This window comes from Pochonia chlamydosporia, chromosome 2 (genome assembly GCF_001653235.2).
Source record: "Pochonia chlamydosporia 170 chromosome 2, whole genome shotgun sequence".
Lineage (NCBI taxonomy): Eukaryota > Fungi > Ascomycota > Sordariomycetes > Hypocreales > Clavicipitaceae > Pochonia > Pochonia chlamydosporia.
In genome coordinates this window covers 242445-258583 of record NC_035791.1, presented here as the reverse complement: position 1 = coordinate 258583, position 16139 = coordinate 242445, and the positions used below count along the sequence as shown (strand labels likewise).

At 47.6% G+C, this 16139-nt stretch overlaps 6 protein-coding genes across 6 annotated transcripts; 3 read left to right on the top strand and 3 right to left on the bottom strand.

Annotated features, from left to right (window-relative positions):
* Window positions 1-162: 162 nt before the first annotated feature.
* On the bottom strand, window positions 163-1260 carry VFPPC_11945 (hypothetical protein; the record flags this gene model as incomplete). The annotated part of the gene is made up of 1 exon (XM_018289979.1): window positions 163-1260. One exon carries the CDS (start codon window positions 1258-1260, stop codon window positions 163-165), a length of 1098 nt encoding a protein of 365 aa, XP_018146150.1.
* Window positions 1261-3662: 2402 nt separating this feature from the next.
* On the bottom strand, window positions 3663-3986 carry VFPPC_11944 (carboxylesterase family domain-containing protein; the record flags this gene model as incomplete). Its single annotated transcript, XM_018289978.1, has 1 exon — window positions 3663-3986. One exon carries the CDS (start codon window positions 3984-3986, stop codon window positions 3663-3665), a length of 324 nt encoding a protein of 107 aa, XP_018146149.1.
* Window positions 3987-5515: 1529 nt separating this feature from the next.
* On the top strand, window positions 5516-6834 carry VFPPC_17613 (zinc-binding oxidoreductase; the record flags this gene model as incomplete). The annotated part of the gene is made up of 3 exons (XM_018289976.2): window positions 5516-5792; window positions 5892-6515; window positions 6578-6834. 3 exons carry the CDS (start codon window positions 5516-5518, stop codon window positions 6832-6834), a joined length of 1158 nt encoding a protein of 385 aa, XP_018146147.2.
* Window positions 6835-7688: 854 nt separating this feature from the next.
* On the top strand, window positions 7689-9321 carry VFPPC_17614 (cytochrome P450; the record flags this gene model as incomplete). The annotated part of the gene is made up of 2 exons (XM_022429307.1): window positions 7689-7928; window positions 7993-9321. 2 exons carry the CDS (start codon window positions 7689-7691, stop codon window positions 9319-9321), a joined length of 1569 nt encoding a protein of 522 aa, XP_022285666.1.
* Window positions 9322-10286: 965 nt separating this feature from the next.
* On the bottom strand, window positions 10287-11504 carry VFPPC_11940 (terpenoid synthase; the record flags this gene model as incomplete). Its single annotated transcript, XM_022428797.1, has 2 exons — window positions 10287-10294; window positions 10409-11504. 2 exons carry the CDS (start codon window positions 11502-11504, stop codon window positions 10287-10289), a joined length of 1104 nt encoding a protein of 367 aa, XP_022284540.1.
* Window positions 11505-13027: 1523 nt separating this feature from the next.
* On the top strand, window positions 13028-15354 carry VFPPC_11939 (fungal specific transcription factor domain-containing protein; the record flags this gene model as incomplete). The annotated part of the gene is made up of 4 exons (XM_018289974.1): window positions 13028-14099; window positions 14167-14587; window positions 14659-14950; window positions 15016-15354. 4 exons carry the CDS (start codon window positions 13028-13030, stop codon window positions 15352-15354), a joined length of 2124 nt encoding a protein of 707 aa, XP_018146145.1.
* Window positions 15355-16139: the final 785 nt, after the last annotated feature.

The window sequence follows — 16139 nt, the reverse complement described above, 5'->3', positions numbered from 1 at the left end:
AATCCACATCCATCTGTCTTAGGAGTAACCAAAAATACCAACTGAGCTGAAAGATAATATGAACGTCTTAGTAAAACAATAGCTATCCGTATCCATTGACGTTCTTCCCATATCTAGTCAAAACACCCACGCTCTACCGTACGCACTGGGGTGTTTTCTCCTTCAACCGTATCGCACCAGAATGTGCCAAAGAAGCTTGAACTCTTGGAGAACCTCAGCATATGTACCCCGATCTGTCCACGCCTCTGGATGTTTTCTCAGATCTTGTGCGCCTTCTCCAAGTGTGGCCGTGGTTACAATGCTGTTCTGACTAATGCGCTTGGCAAGCAAAGGCATTGATGGCCCTCTGAAGTCTAACGGCACATCCCTCACATCTAACTGGAAACTCTGACGGTACCGGACCGGGAAACGGTATTGATGCCCAATTTGTTCTAGACAATGTCCAATCGCTGTGCCCCTAAAAGCCCCATCTATAACTAATGTGTCAACATCACGGCCAAGAAGAACGTCCCCGTGAATTTGAGCTTCGATCATATGGTCAAGGTTGCGGCTTAGTGTCCTCGGGCCATCGTCTTTAAACTTTGGAAGCTGGCATAAATGCTGCACAGCTTGGGCCGGACGGATGCCAGATATGCCGAGCATGAAGTCCCTCGTAAATGTTTCTTCGAGCAGAGCCGCAAGGATGGGCTCGAACTGGTCTGCTGTTGCTCGATACTTGGGGGCTGCCTGCGAACCTCCAAATGTGAATGTGGACCTTGTTGCAACGGCTGGTTTGAGAAGAAAGTAGCAAGATCCAAATCGTGCCGCAGGCCCGTCCTCAAAGTTGGTCAAGTCCAACGCTCCATATTTGGGCCGATGGCACAAACTGACAGCGTGGTCGCCATATGCATTCTCAAAGAGATTATTTTCCCAGTTGTCGCGGAGGCTTCCTCGGAATGCAGCAACAAGTCCATTGGATATTCCCGTCTCAAATTGATTGCGATAGACACCATCGTGGAGGAGTGATGTTGCCACGGTGCCTTCGCCGGCGGGTCGGTCTGGGTGGAAATGCAAAGCAATACGGGCATGTTTACGAATTGCTTCTTTTGCTGTATGCAGCTTGGAGGACTCGATGTTGGACATGCGCATTATTTGAGCAATAGTCTCCGTTGCGTCTGGTTCAAGAGCGTTTGCCTGGCGCTTGATGCTGGCAAGGGCAGCCTCCTGGCAAGGCAACAGAGCAACAACATCTTCGTCATTGTTGGCATCGAACACGTCCATCGTCTCCTGTTTTTGAGAGACACGAACAGGCATACACACAATTAATGTGCAATCCGATTGCCGCAGAAGGCCGTCTGTAGATACATAGATAGACAGGGTTCTAGGCATCTACATGGCATAAAAATACGCACTAAGGTGGTGGTTTGATCGCCATACCAAAGTGCAGAGTTGTTCAAATGACTCACTGATTCGCGTAAGCGTCAGCGTTTGAAACGCCTTTTGACAACATGTTCGGGTAAACCCAATTTCCGATATACCTGTCAGCAAGGGACAGACTGACCATCTTCTCTTCTTCAAATTCCGCATTCTCGCTCAAGGCGCAAGGCTTCGCAGCATCCCAACAAGACAGTTGGCTCCAACAAGCTGCATTGCAACAAATCCCCACATTCTGGCAACGTTTGGTGGTGTATGTGGTCAACATAGCCCCAAATTACGACAACTCAAAGCTTGATATTCGAGACATGGAGTCTCTGGAAACTAGTAAAAGCGCCCACCGGTGCATCCTAGGTTAGCAAGTGTTCTCTATAAGTTCATCTCAGTTATAGCGGACAGCAACGAAACCGGTTCCAACAGCGCTTAGGTCTGGGAAAGTGCTTGTGAGCTTTGCATCCATTGATGCCAGTTCATTTTGGGCAAGTTGATACTTACACCATGGCCAAGTAGTCTGGTGTGTTAATTGAAACGCATTCCAAACTGCATATGTAGAATCTCGGCTGAAAGATATTCACTCTCTGTACCGACTGAACGGGTTGCAAGCAAAACGATGGACAAGCAGGGTTTATTAACTCCACAGGGCATAGCCATATTTGACTAGCTACTAGGCCATCTGCTAATACTTCACGCTACACATTGCAATTTGACTCGGGAACCTTCACCCCGCCAAGACGCTCCCATAATTCCTCCCAAAAGACACAGTCACTAAAGTCCAAGTCGGTCTTCTGCGTCGACCCTTGAATATACACTCCTTGAGGCTCACACGGATTGAACTTTGGCCACGGCTGCCGCCAACTGCTTGGACTACCTCTTGTGCCCATGCTCGTCCAAGCCTGTACGAGTGTCTGGCTAAGTTTCTTTTCACGGCCAGACAAACTGCAGTTTCCTCTATCCGCGGGGAGATTTTCCACATTGGCAAAGACGTAGGGCAGTTCCGATGAGTGCGCGGATCCGTATAAATGTCGGTCCTGGCGGGGCGGAAAAGGTTCACTGTCCATCACCAACCACGGGCAAGAGGGTGCCTCGTTGAATCTGTAGGCAAATGCTGGGACGTTTCGTAGAGTGGCTGCTCTAAGCGTTTTGAATGACTGGCACGTGTAACTAATTGTCGTAGTCACATGCGTCACAGCACGAATTACGGCGACGGATGTAGAGCCCGTCGTGTTAAATCTGGATAACGGGTACTTTGTTCGTATTGAGGAGGAAAACGGACCCCACAAGTCCAAAAACTGCGAGTAGTTGTGTTCTGTAATAGGCGCATTGCTACTCTTGTAGAATGGTATTACGAAAAGAGTATTCTCGCTTTCCGCTAGGCAAGTCATTTTGACGATCCCGTGACAGATTTATCAACAGTAATACTCACTGGTTCCCACAAGAATCGGGACTCGAGAGCCAGACTTTAAAGGCTGCTGTTTGATCAAATCACCGTCTATAATCGGAGAACTAAGACTGGTTGTGTTGGGCATATTCACGCCAAATATCAGGGTAAGCTTGCTGTTGGCCAATAGAGCTGGTGTTCTTTGATATGCGTCCACAAGGTCTGCCGTCGATTTAGACTGTAGGCAAGCCAGCTACGGATGAACGGTTAACAGAATAAAAGAACAAATTTCTCGCACAAAGGCCTATGGTACGCCGTACTCACATCGGATATACCGCAGCCAAGTGTCTGAGCGTAGCTTGAGCCACTGTACGACGCAATGGTGGGCGGAATCAGATCAATTCCTCCACCAGACTCCAAGACCACTCCGGACAAAAGCTTTTCTGCTTGCGGGAGGGCAGATACGGTGAAGACATTATCAGCCCCGGCGCTTTGTCCAAACATCATTACTTTGTTAGCATCCCCGCCAAACGCAGCGATATTTTCCTTTACCCATTGCAATGCCAAAAGGGAATCGTGCAGTGCCATATTGCCTTTGATCCCAGCGTCAACCAGACCAAGAAATCCTAAAGGACCCAATCTATAATTGAAAGCCACGATTATGGCGTCCGTTGCGAGGTTGCACGCGTCGTAAAGAGGATTTCCGATATCACCTACCACATTGCCGCCTCCAAACATCCATACTTTTACAGGCAACCTTTTATTCTTACGGTGAGAACGACTGGGAACGTAAACATTTAACGTCAGGCTGTATGGACCCAGTTCGGGCCAAGTCAGGATCTCGTCACTTATGCTTTAAATGCATTTCTACTTACCAGTCCTCTGATGGTGGGACGCGTGTGCTATACGGGCCGAATTGGATGCACGGAGCGGGAGCTTTTGTAGCTTGGAAAACGCCGCGGCTATAAGTACCATTAAATGCAACGGGAGGCAAGAACCTAAGCTGCTTTACGGGCGGCTGAGCATATGGAATTCTCTGGAATAAGTCGGCGGGCGAGTCTGGACAGGCGCTGCCGATCACGTAGCCAGCCCCAATTCTGACGGTTGGACTCTGATCCTGGCTTCCAGCAGCTTGGTCCAAGGCGGTACCAAAAAGTAAAATACAAACATGAAGGCGTTGAGAATTGAACTTCATCGTGTATGATGTTGCGTGATGATGTTTCTGCTAAATTTGTTTGTGAATGGCGAGGCAAGAGACGTTGCATTGATTGACTGATCGAATATGTCGTATTTCGTACATGTGAGCAAAGACGTGCACACTTCTGTGCCTGTAGCGTTGCTGGCTGAGGTCAAGGTACTACTAACTCTGCATCACTTTAGTTTTTATTGAAGCTACATGGTACAACAGGATGCTCACCACCTATTCGCTTCCATACCTTGGCACTATCCGTGATGCATTGTAGGCGCATCGGCTACATGCTCATATCTTGGGCTAGCAAAGCGAAGCACTGTGAAATAATAATAGGCGCAAGGTCGAGGCATGGAAGGTTTCTGTCTGCCGTCCCCTGGTAATAATCAGTTGAGGCTAAATGCGAGCGCTAGGCAAAAGTCCTGGCAGCGCTACTGGGAGTTTTGTATATAAACTATAGGTTCTCAAGCCAATGATAGTAACGGTAGCAACTATCGCTAGAAACTGAAAGTTCTGTGAAACCTTTAATAAAGGGGGGGTAGTGAGAGGAGCATAAAACTTGGCTGCGATTTGGTGTGTGAATCCCCACTAGCTTGCCTCATCAACTTGACTTTTGTAAAAAGGTGACTGAGATGGAGGGGTGAGCCAGATAGATGGTCTCAGCCTGCCCAGGGTTTCAATGTTCCAAACAGTATGACACCTCTCAATTTAACTTGGGTGAAGAAGAGGCTTGAGGGAGATGAAAGACAAGGAATGGACAGTGCTGAGGGCCAGTGGGAATTATGTCTGGTTTGATATCAAGAGTCCATCAGCCTGAGACTGGTTTAGCCATGAGCTGCACGTTACAATTGACGCGGCCTCGATGGTAAAATGCCATATTTCCGGCAACCTGGCGCGTGCTAGCTATGTTGAGGAGCAGCATTTTGTACCTTTGCAAAGACCGAAATGTTCAATCAAACTTTGACAGCAAAGGCATGGTCATTTGAAACGTGGTATGAGCCTGAGGATCATGAAAGCATTTCAAAGCAGAACCAGACCGAACCTGAGGCTCATTTGCATATCATGTCATGTCCAGCGGGCACAATGCAGGTGGTGAGAAAGACTCCTTGTCAACTTCACGACAACTGCCCACTCGCAAGTCAGTTCTTCAGCCACAAGGTGCTAATAAGCCGGATTGATTAACTTGACTCGTTTTGGTCCTCAAACTCGCATCCGCAACTGAGGCCAGCCACAGTAAGCATGCCGGATTTCTAAGCCTGAAAATTTTGGCGGCAGCCAGCCATTGCTACCAACTTGCTGCTCATGCGTCACTTCCAGCATTACAAATGTCAATAGTGTGAACAGGAACACTGAGTGGCTTACGATTTCAGCTAGCTGGCATAACGTGTTGATAACGCAAAACAAAGTATATAAACGGCTGGTGATCCGTACAATAAGTAGTCTGGGTGTAAATTCTGCAACACAACCGATAATACCAGATATCAAATACAGCATCAACCCTACCCGGCCTAGTCACAGCAGTCACAGCGTGCGCAATGAAGGCCCTCATTCTCACTCCATCTTCGCGAACAACGGAAGTGCGCGACATCCCGGCGCCAACACCTGGTCCAGGTGAGGTGCTCATTCGCGTGCATGCTGTCGCCCTCAACCCAGTGGATGCGTTGTATGTTCAGGAGCCCGTTGCAGAACAGCAACAGCGAGTTGTCGGAACTGATTTTGCTGGAATCGTTGTTGGTGCCAGTGATGAGTTGCGTGGTGTTGCAGACGGGCGAGTGCAGAATGGGACTCGAGTTGCGGGCTTCCTTCAAGGAGGTTTGTCTGCCCCTACCATACCAGACCAGACTTTTCAGGGACGACCAGACCACAGGAGTTCAATGTTTTAAGCTACTTGGAGACTAACGCGGGTTATAGCCAGTTCAGCTAATGACCGCCCCGGCGCCTTTGCGGAATATGCCACGGCCCCTTATGACTTGCTCTGGACAATCCCGGAGGGCCTGTCATTTGAGGAAGCGGCAACTATCAGCATGTGTGGCCTAACAGCGGCGCAGGGGATATTCGACCGATTCGGGCTCCCCGGTCCTTTCTCTGCTGGCCAAATTGTTCCATCTGACGACCCAATCAATGTCCTAGTCTACGGATCTTCGACATCTCTCGGGCAGTTGGCTGCTCAGCTTGTGCATAGAGTTGGTGAAGCTTCAGGTCGCAGCATACGACTTATTGGAGTTGCAAGTTCCTCAAAGCATGAATTCCTCCGAGGGGCGCCATACAAGTATGACTATCTGGTCGATTATCGCGAACAAGACTGGCCTGAACAAGTCAGACGCGCCACTGGCGATAACGGTGTTCACTTTGCCCTTGACACGATATCAGAACGTGACACCGTCGCAAAGGTTCACAGTACACTAAACCCCCAGGGCAAATATCATGTCTTCCGCAGCGCACGCGGTGGAGGCTTTGATACTGCAAATCTTGCTATTCAACCAATTTACGGTGCTGTTTGGGAGGGATTAGGTGTCGGAATAGGCTACGGACATGGTAAGCATTCCCAGAAGACTAGGTTACGTTTCGGGTTGCTCATGCTAAAATCTGAGGTGCAGGCGTTTTCTTCCCCGCAAAGCCCGAGGCTCGAGAGTTTGCTGCAAAGTTCTTTGATTTCCTTAATTCTGGCGCAAAGGAGAATGACGTTAAGTTGCATCCGAACCCGATTCGAAGGATGCCTGGTGGATTGGAGCGAATTGTTCCCGACGGCTTTGCGTTGTTAACCGGCCTAGTAATTGACCGGAAGGGTTTTGGCAGAACTGAAGACTACATGAGACCAATCAGTGCTGAGAAACTGGTTTACACTATTGAATAGTTTGATAACTGGCAATTCAAATTCGTAAAGTAGCAACAGCAACGTGATAAAATTATACTTTGAAAGAGCAATGTCATTGTCTAGACTGCACACACTAACTTAACCACACCGGTGGGCTTGTGGCCATGACCAAAAATGCACTTCATCTCTCAACTTCACCACCAAATTGTTACAGACCGTTGAGTTAATCCTTCTGCTTCTGTTGTCACAGCAGCATTATTCTCGTCCGTGGGGCCTTCTTCCCGTGCAAGAGAAACCAGTCTTACTTATGCTCACGCCGCGATCACCAACCACGGCAATGCAAGGCGTCTAAATACGTGGCGAAATAGTGCATAAGTTGTCTACCCTCCAGGGCAATAATCTTCTCGTTTAATGAGAAAATTGCTTTGTTCTAGTTCCGTGCACACTTGGCGTAGGTGAGATTTTGGGCAACTGGACGTATTATGTTATGGAAAGGATATCAGGTCATGAACCACCAGGCCGTATCCACTGTATCTTGGCGCAATGCTAGAGGCGAATACGTTTACGTTAAGCATACAGAGATAGCGAATACGGATACGAGTTTTGTGTCTAGGTTAACAACGCGAGCATCACATATACACAAAGTTACAAGTAGGATATCGTTTAATTGCACAAGTTATAAAGGGAGCAAAAGACAATAACATAAAAAGATAAAAGTATAATTTATAAAGCCATGTATTTGCACTCTTTTGCGTTCTAGCATTATTGTCACTTCTTCCATTCGAGTCTTACCTCTGTTGCGAATACCGCAGTAACTTATCAACGAAATTCTTTTCTTCTCAAGACTGGCAAGTAGAGATTTACATAACATTCGACCTACTTTTACAGTCAATATGCTCTTTCCTTTGGAATTTGAGCCACAAGGTCGCTTGTTGAGCTTTGATCTCGCTCTAAGAGGTATTGGTTGCATTGTTGGTGCCATGCTTGCATCAATTTTGACAAACGTCCTTGTCCAGCAGGTCCCACGCAGCAAGACAGAACCTCCTGTTGTTTTCCATTGGCTTCCTATTATCGGGAACGCCATATCTTACGGAAGAGACCCGTGCAACTTTTTTAAACGATGCCAGGAAAAGGTATCGTGCTCAAAACGCTTCTGTCTCCTAAGAGCTACTAGCTAATGTTTACTTGATTCTCTAGTATGGCGACATATTTACCTTTATACTACTGGGTAAACGGATAACGGTATATCTTGGAACGGACGGCAATGACTTCATCCTCAACGGCAAACACCAAGATCTGAATGCCGAAGAAATCTATAGCCCACTCACCACACCGGTATTTGGAAGCGACGTGTGCTACGATTGTCCCAATTCGAAGTTGATAGAACAAAAGAAATTCATCAAATTTGGACTTACTCAACAAGCACTCGAGTCGCACGTACAGATAATTGAGAAAGAGGTCATAGACTATGTCAAGTCTTCACCTGCTTTCAAGGGCAATTCTGGTGTGGTCGATGTAGCCACGATGATGGCCCAAATCACCATCTTCACTGCTGGACACGCATTACAAGGAGAAGAAGTCCGCAAAAAGCTTACCAACGAGTTTGCTGCACTATATCATGATCTTGATTTGGGTTTTAGACCCATAAACTTTCTCCTACCTTGGGCGCCACTACCACAAAACCGCAAGCGCGATGTTGCGCATGCCACAATGCGATCGATCTACCTCGACATAATTGAGAAGCGAAGAGCGCGTAGCGGCAAACCCTGCGAGGAGCATACTGACATGATTTGGAACTTGATGTCATGCAAGTACAAGACTGGACTGCCCATACCAGACAAAGAAATCGCACACCTCATGATTACATTGCTCATGGCTGGCCAGCACTCCTCGTCATCGTCTGGCGCATGGATTCTACTTCGTCTCGCATCACGCCCTGACATTGCAGAGGAGCTCTACAATGAACAGGTAAAGAACCTGGGTAAGGATGGGATCCTGCGGCCCCTTGAATATACTGATATTGACAAGCTACCATTGTTACACAATGTCATCAAGGAAACCTTGCGTGTTCATTCTTCTATTCACTCCCTGTTACGCAAGGTAAAGACGCCCATCCCTGTTCCTGGTCACAACTATGTCATTACACCCGACAAAGTTCTGCTGGCATCGCCCGCGGTAACGCATTTGACTGAAAAATATTTTCCCAATGCTCTCGAATGGGATCCCCATCGATGGGACTCCCGCGTCGAAGAGGCTGATGACATTGTAGATTACGGTTATGGTGCAGTCTCCAAAGGAACACGAAGTCCGTATTTGCCTTTCGGTGCTGGCCGACATCGTTGTATCGGAGAGAAGTTTGCATATGTAAACTTATGCACCATAATTTCTACCCTCATTAGAATCTTCAAATTCTCTACCATGGATGGCACGGCGTGGATACCGCCAACGGACTATACATCTTTGTTCTCTCGTCCGGTTCAACCCTCTATTGTGCGTTGGCAGCGGCGTCTCTCTGAGAAGGTGTAAGCTAAACTTATTGACGGTTTCTACCCACATCATAATGCACGGAGTAGAGTATCTCGTCTTTATTTTGAGCCAAATGCATCCGCCTTAGAGCTATCTACGAGACAACAATGTCTCTCGGAGATGGCAGTCTAGAATTGAGGAAAAGGATTGCAATATCCCAAAAATACACTTCTTTTGCATTGAACTGCAGGTTGAGGATCTCGACTCTATGATCGTTGCCAAACATTAAGTAGTTTAAAGCTGGTCGAGACATCTTCACGTAACATACGATACTCATGCCTACAAACCGGAAGGGTAACAAATGCAAGGGCACTCACTAAACGAGGCCAAAAGCGTTGTTCATGCCGAACTTGGTATTAGTTCGTTGTACATCGAATCGCGCGGATGACAAGAAGCTTGAAGAAGGCTCCCACCTGTGTTGGCGTGGTGAGTAAATTCCACCAAACTGCAACACAACGCCTCGCTGTGAGCCAGACCGTAACGTGCGTCAAAGCGACAACAAACGCGTAATACCCCATCACTTGCCATGTGTCTTTTGTTAAAGTGTATCCAGTGCTTCGTAGACCTGGGCCCCTTCGTGGTCGGGCTTTGTACCCGTCGAGTTGCGGGCTGCTTCTCCCTCTTTGGCCCACTACGACACTTTATGTGAAAGATCTCTCGTGGTTACAGTATCTACAAACTGTCCATACGATGGAATCTCGGCTAATTACTTAACCACTTTGTTCTGATCTAGCCTATAGAAACTCTCATATGTGAGTGCGTGTGACTGGACACTAGCGGCAAATCCATCTGTTAGAGCAGGAGGCCGCTCGGGCGTGGTATCCTCAAATGCCACAGGGCGAGGTGCCATCTGTAGCCACGAACTCGGTCAGGTTAGTCCTTTACGGGGTGTAGAAGAGGCTTGCAATCTTTACATCAGATATCTAAGACACTACGGAGTACTAAGACCCGTTTTATGTCCAGTTCTATGACTCTAATAATGCCACTTAATGTTAGATTATTGGGGCACAAAACTCAGACGCACTACTTGGTTTTCGCTAGAGGGGCATCCCTAAGAGTCAACAAATGGCACTTGCTAGTTTCCAACCATATCGGTTATTCGGGTTACCCATAACTCCCATCAAATGGTAGTCCAGGTAGTTGAGAGCGAACTTGAACGCTTCGGTGTAGTACTCTTGACGACAGCGAGAGCAGGTTAACAAGAAGATCTCGAATGATTGAATCAAATAATTGAGTTTGCCAATGTAAATACGCAGGGCGTCTTCGCTACGCAATCCTCGTTCCCTCATTTCTACTCGAACAAGGTTCAAGTAGGCAGACCCGTCTTCTTGTTGGTCAACTGCGTTAAGATCTTTATATAGGCCAATGATGTCATTAGCAAGCGCTATTACCATTGAAAGCTGCAATAAGCTTTGGTCGCTGGCAACATATGAGTCTGCCTGAGCGTTTCCCACAGCAAGAAGCATAGGCACCAAACCACCCACAGTGATAACTCTGGTTTTGAGAATCTCCTGCGACGTGAGTTCGGTGCAGAACTTTAATCCCTCCTCGTATTCAGAGTCGAAGAACTGATTGAGGGTGAAAATGCATGCCTCTAAATGCTGGGGAGAGAGTAGACGCTTCTTAAGTGGCATTAAATCCTCTGCGAGAATCTGTTGAGCAATAAGAGCTGCTTCGAGAATCTCCATCGGGCATAAACCCTTAAACTGCATCATGTCCTCAACCGGACCACCCATCGTAATACTCTTAAGGTTGTTAAGGTATTTCCTGCCTGCAGTTTTATGAAGATTGTATAATGGCAGTTTTTCGGTAACATCGTCCATTAAAAATATCCATGCCACATGGTGATGCAGGAGAATTCTTCGGTCATAGCTGAGATTAGATTGGACGGAACAAAATCGTGAAAGGTTAATAGATAGCTGAGAAAGCTTTGGCGACAGAAAGCTGAAAAATGTCCATGCCTGAATATCCTGTGATAATTGGGATTCTATTACCCTACTATAACCCAGTCCAAGATGATCAGACGGAAAATATACCAAGCAAGTAGCAGAGCTGGTATGCATGGACTTTTCCACTGCTTCCCAGTCCGATACGAACTGGAGGCACAGATCAGTCTGATGGTGTTTAAACCACGCGGTTCTGCAGTTAACATACGAAGGGTACTTGGTCTGATTGGTATCCATTTTGGCGTTCAACCATATACACTTCCTACTGGTTAAGGTTGGTCGGGTTGAGTAAGAGCAAACGAGAATGCCTTGGTTGGGGGTTATATGCCCTGTAAAATTGGAAAAGGGACAGGCTTGAAGGCGCGTGGTAACTCTAGGCGAGTGGAAGTTATAACAAATGCAAGGGTCGAGTAGGGGTAAATTCTACTTAATTACGGGCGCAAAGGGGGTTATTTATGTCATGGTAATCTGTCGTCATGTAGTACGCGATGTGTCGTACAAGGCCTAAGACACCAACGTGTACTAACTGTAACGTGGCCTTATGTCACTGGTTTCCCTAATGCGTTAACGAATCCGGATTGTCAGTTATTGCTTTGAAATGCCATTCGGCATAGGTTGGTACATGGTAGCCCGCAAAGTATAAGGTGAGAATGTAGAGAGGATAAGCGGCTAAATTAGTAATATGAACAAGGAAAGGATCTGTGTTTAATGTTAAGTCTACAGAGTATCTATCTATTATTTAAGCCGCTTCAAACTTATCTTTCGCAGATCTCGCAATATTAAACAATATATATGCTAGTTCTCTTGGTAATGAGCTACTAATGGTAGAATCTGGCTTCTAGTTTAAAGCTTAGTTGAGCTTGCTCCTCAAGAATGCTAACTTTAGGAGAGCAACCCCCGCGCCTAGACCCTAAATCTTAAATTATTAGCCGAAGGAAAATGCAATAGAGCCGTATTGGCTATCCTTAGTTTTGGCCTGCTGCACTCGGACACGGAAGAATGTGTATTGCTCATGCATTTGCCTCCGTCGAGACAAGTTGCCACGCAGCAGCCAGCGGGACTTCTTCAGCGAAGGCAAATTCCAAGACCATTGAGGGCAGATAGAATGGCCTGACTTTTAAACATCGATGACGACAATCTCGTACGTCCCCCAATAATCGAGACAAGGGCAAGTCTAAGGAGACAAGCAAAGGCCAGAATGAGCGTCAGGGTATCAAAATTATCATGAAATCACCCTTACTAAGGAAAACAATAAAGTCACCGGTGGAAACAGTGGCAGAGTCGATTGAACTATGTAAGCCAAATGATTGCCACCTGTGGGGGTTATCTGGCTCCTGTCCCATTTGTGTGCAGCGTGACAGAACTGTGGTTGTTGGAACACAAAATGTGGAGGCAGTGTGGTTTCCAAGATTTATCGCGCTGGCCCCAGTAGCTCACACCAGGGTTATTAATGAGCTGTTTTTTATTGCCAATCTATTTTATATATTTATAATTCCATTAATATTGTAATATTCTCATTGTATTCTTTTAATTCTTGTTGACGAGACAGTCTGTGCCAATACTCCTTGACTCTTGAGTGCCCAAAAAGCGGGACATAACACCCGTTGACCACATGCAGGCAAGTCGAGTTCCTAATAATAACCCCACACCAACAAACGAATGTGTCAACCTAGTTGCATGAATATCCACGCTTCACGCTTGTCAAACAACCAACGATACTTTACATGACAGACACATCGACTCAGAAGGTGTCGCTGGCCATGAGTTCGCCCGCTCGGCCAGCTCCTCGTAGACCCAATGGGCGTCTGCAAGCATGCGATCCATGTCGAAGGCGCAAGGTCGCGTGTGACCATACACAGCCAGTATGCAATAGATGTCGAGCGAGGAATCAAGCCAAAAATTGCGTCTACTTGGTCGGCAGCTCCAATTTGAAGGCTGCGCTGCTCAACGAGGGCCCAAGGAACAGTGATACCGCCTTTGACTTCAATTCAACAACCGGTGAGGACCTCTCACCTTCAATGACCGTGTCAGATGAGACACAACATGACCCTCCAGGTTTGGTAGAGCGATCACCAGTGGCTTCCCGGCGGCTGCACCACACTACCTCACCTTCCATAGACGTTCCTTCATCTGGTACTGGTACTGGTTCTGGCTCGGGGTTTCTGGGCGCAACCAGTCACTCGGCAGTGTATGACGAGACTACACAAACATTGTCCCTGCTTCAAGGCTTTCAAGCTTGCTTGCCTGTACCAGGAGAGTCGAAACAGAGACAACGATTCAGAGATGCAGCATCCGAAGTTTTGCTCTCCCCTACTCGCGAAATGTGCTTGGTTGTGCTTCGCAGTATCCCAAGTCCACCAGATGGACACATCTCGCTGCTCATGTCACCCCATCCATATGACGGCTGGGCCAGAGTGGCTGCCCAGCGAATTTTGAAATCCTTGTATGGTAGGTTTGGGAAATATCTCGGCTCCAATCGCGTCGACTCGCAGCTCGAGGAGATTGCAGTAATGCTCAGCAACAACACTGCACGGCCATTCTCAGACAGCGTCGCCGACCCTGACCAGTGGATTGCCCAATTTTCTGGCCCAAATTTGCGCTGGGAGTCGCTAGGACTCATATTCAGCTTCAAAGAGCTAGGCTTAGACCGTCGTTGGGTTTCGCAACAAGGAACATCTGCACAGAGCCTTCGCAAACATTGGCCAGAGGTAGCTAGGGTCTGCCTTGGACTTACCATTGATCTAGCTCGTAGGTTCTCGGACGGTAATAGCATTTTATTGCAGCTTTGCATTCGACGCACTGTAGCAGAGTCCATCATAACCGGCGATGCCAGTGAGTTTTGCACCAAACAAGCGTCTCCCATAAATCATAGACCGACTAACCCCCGTACGCTTGGCAGGCCTTTCTTGTTGGAGAGCATTGTCTGAATCAACTTCGTTGCTGACCTTTCTTGGTTATCATGCCGAGTCCTCCTCTCCCACGTACCAACCATGTCTGAGTTCAGAAACAAGACGCAGAGTGGCTGCCCATGTGTTCATTATGGATAAGGTGGTAGTTCTTTTTACGGGACGGCCACCCCAAATTAGCCATCGCTATGTTTCAACGCCGCTACCATTGGATCTCGATGATGAAGAGCTGTTTGCTGGAGAGGCCGCCATTGCTGAATCTGTGCGCTCGCTGGATGACAATGGATGGAACACCAAAGGAGGGCTCTACGCAGCGACGACCCTTCGATGTCGGTTGTTGATCGCTTTTATTCGCGATGAACTGATTGAAATAGCGGTGGGAAATTGGAAGGAAACTCCCATTGATACTCTCTTGTATGTCCTAATACCACCAGACGTAAAGTCAAGTCGGAAGTCCAAGAGGTTGTTTATTAACTTGCGAGCAGGCACTTGAAGAAACGAGAGAGCGACACCATGACGAGCTTTCCGGACTCGGCAGTCTACCGTGATGGGGAATTTGACGACCCTTTGGCAGACATGGGTCTTCTCTATGCTAGGCTGCTGATCAAGTTGGAGCACCTGCAAAATCTCTTCGTCATCGAGCGACTGCTATGGCGGCGTGGCCATCGGGACCAGTGCGAACTCCTGACCACAAGTTTTGAACTTGTGTCGCGCACGCTGTTATTCTGGACCAACAAAGACCGGTTTACCCTGGTACGGGCCGACTTTGCCTGGCTGGTGAGTACTTGCGCTCGTCTTCAAATCATGCTGCGATGCAGTTCAACTGACAGCATTCTGGCCAGGTCATGGCGTATGCCACTCCAAGTGGTGGAATTCTCTGTATGGAACTATTGAAACCAACATTCAGCGGCCGACATCCGCAGAACGTAAAGATAACGCGGTCCAGCATAATCCAACAACTGAGCCTCTTGATCGGGTTTCTGGACTGGATTGGTCCAAATGGCCCAAACGGCGAGCTGTGCGCAGGTTGTAGCTCGGTCATTCAACTGGTGCTCGATCACACATTGAATGCCCGAGATGATGAGAGCTGGCCACCAGTTAGCTTGGACACGATGCAGCTGGATTTTAATTTTGAGCTGTTTGACACCTTTGACTGGATGCGGCCAGATATATCGCTATAAAGAATGACGCGTCCAGTGGTATTTGGGCATCGTGCACAACGTACGCCGTGTGTAGTATACATACGTGATACCAAACGAGATAGAGATGGAGAATGAGGTTGAACTGCGTACCGTAAAACACAGCCTCCTTCATCAAGGGTATCGCTAGACATTTCACGTGCGCAGTTGTAAATTTGTGGTAGAGCAGAAATGAAGAAATTTATTTACAGCCAAGATGTAGTCCGGGTCGTCAGAATGTTTCACCTTTTCCAGGGCTAACACGTCGCTTGCTTGCTATTTACTTGATGCCAAACATTTGCAGGACATTTCACCGCCTCTAGGTGTCATTAGCCCATCCATGGAGCGATGGGGGGAGAATATGTTCAATGTTATCTGGTGTCTGATCGAAAACGGGAAAAGTGGTCCTGGGGCGACAGGTCAAATTCCATTTCAAATTTATTACCTCGGCAGATGTGCTGGGCCGAGTCTGAGTCTCCATGTCACCATTTGATCAACATGGCTGGGATACACTGGGACCTTGACCGCACCTGGCTGCTTACTTATCAAAGCTGGGGAAGCTCTGTGCAGACCCCAGAACCACCAGACATGTTGATCTCCTATCAGTTGATCTGACACGTCAACTAGCAAAAGATTACAACGTGGCTCAAAATTCCCTTTAAACCCGCCCTGGAGCCTGCCAACTACCAGACATCATCGGTCCCCTTCAGTGACGCAGAAAAAGCAAGACATTGACCGGAACCCGCTCAGCAATCCGGCCAAAGCTATTCTCGCGTTCACCTACTTGG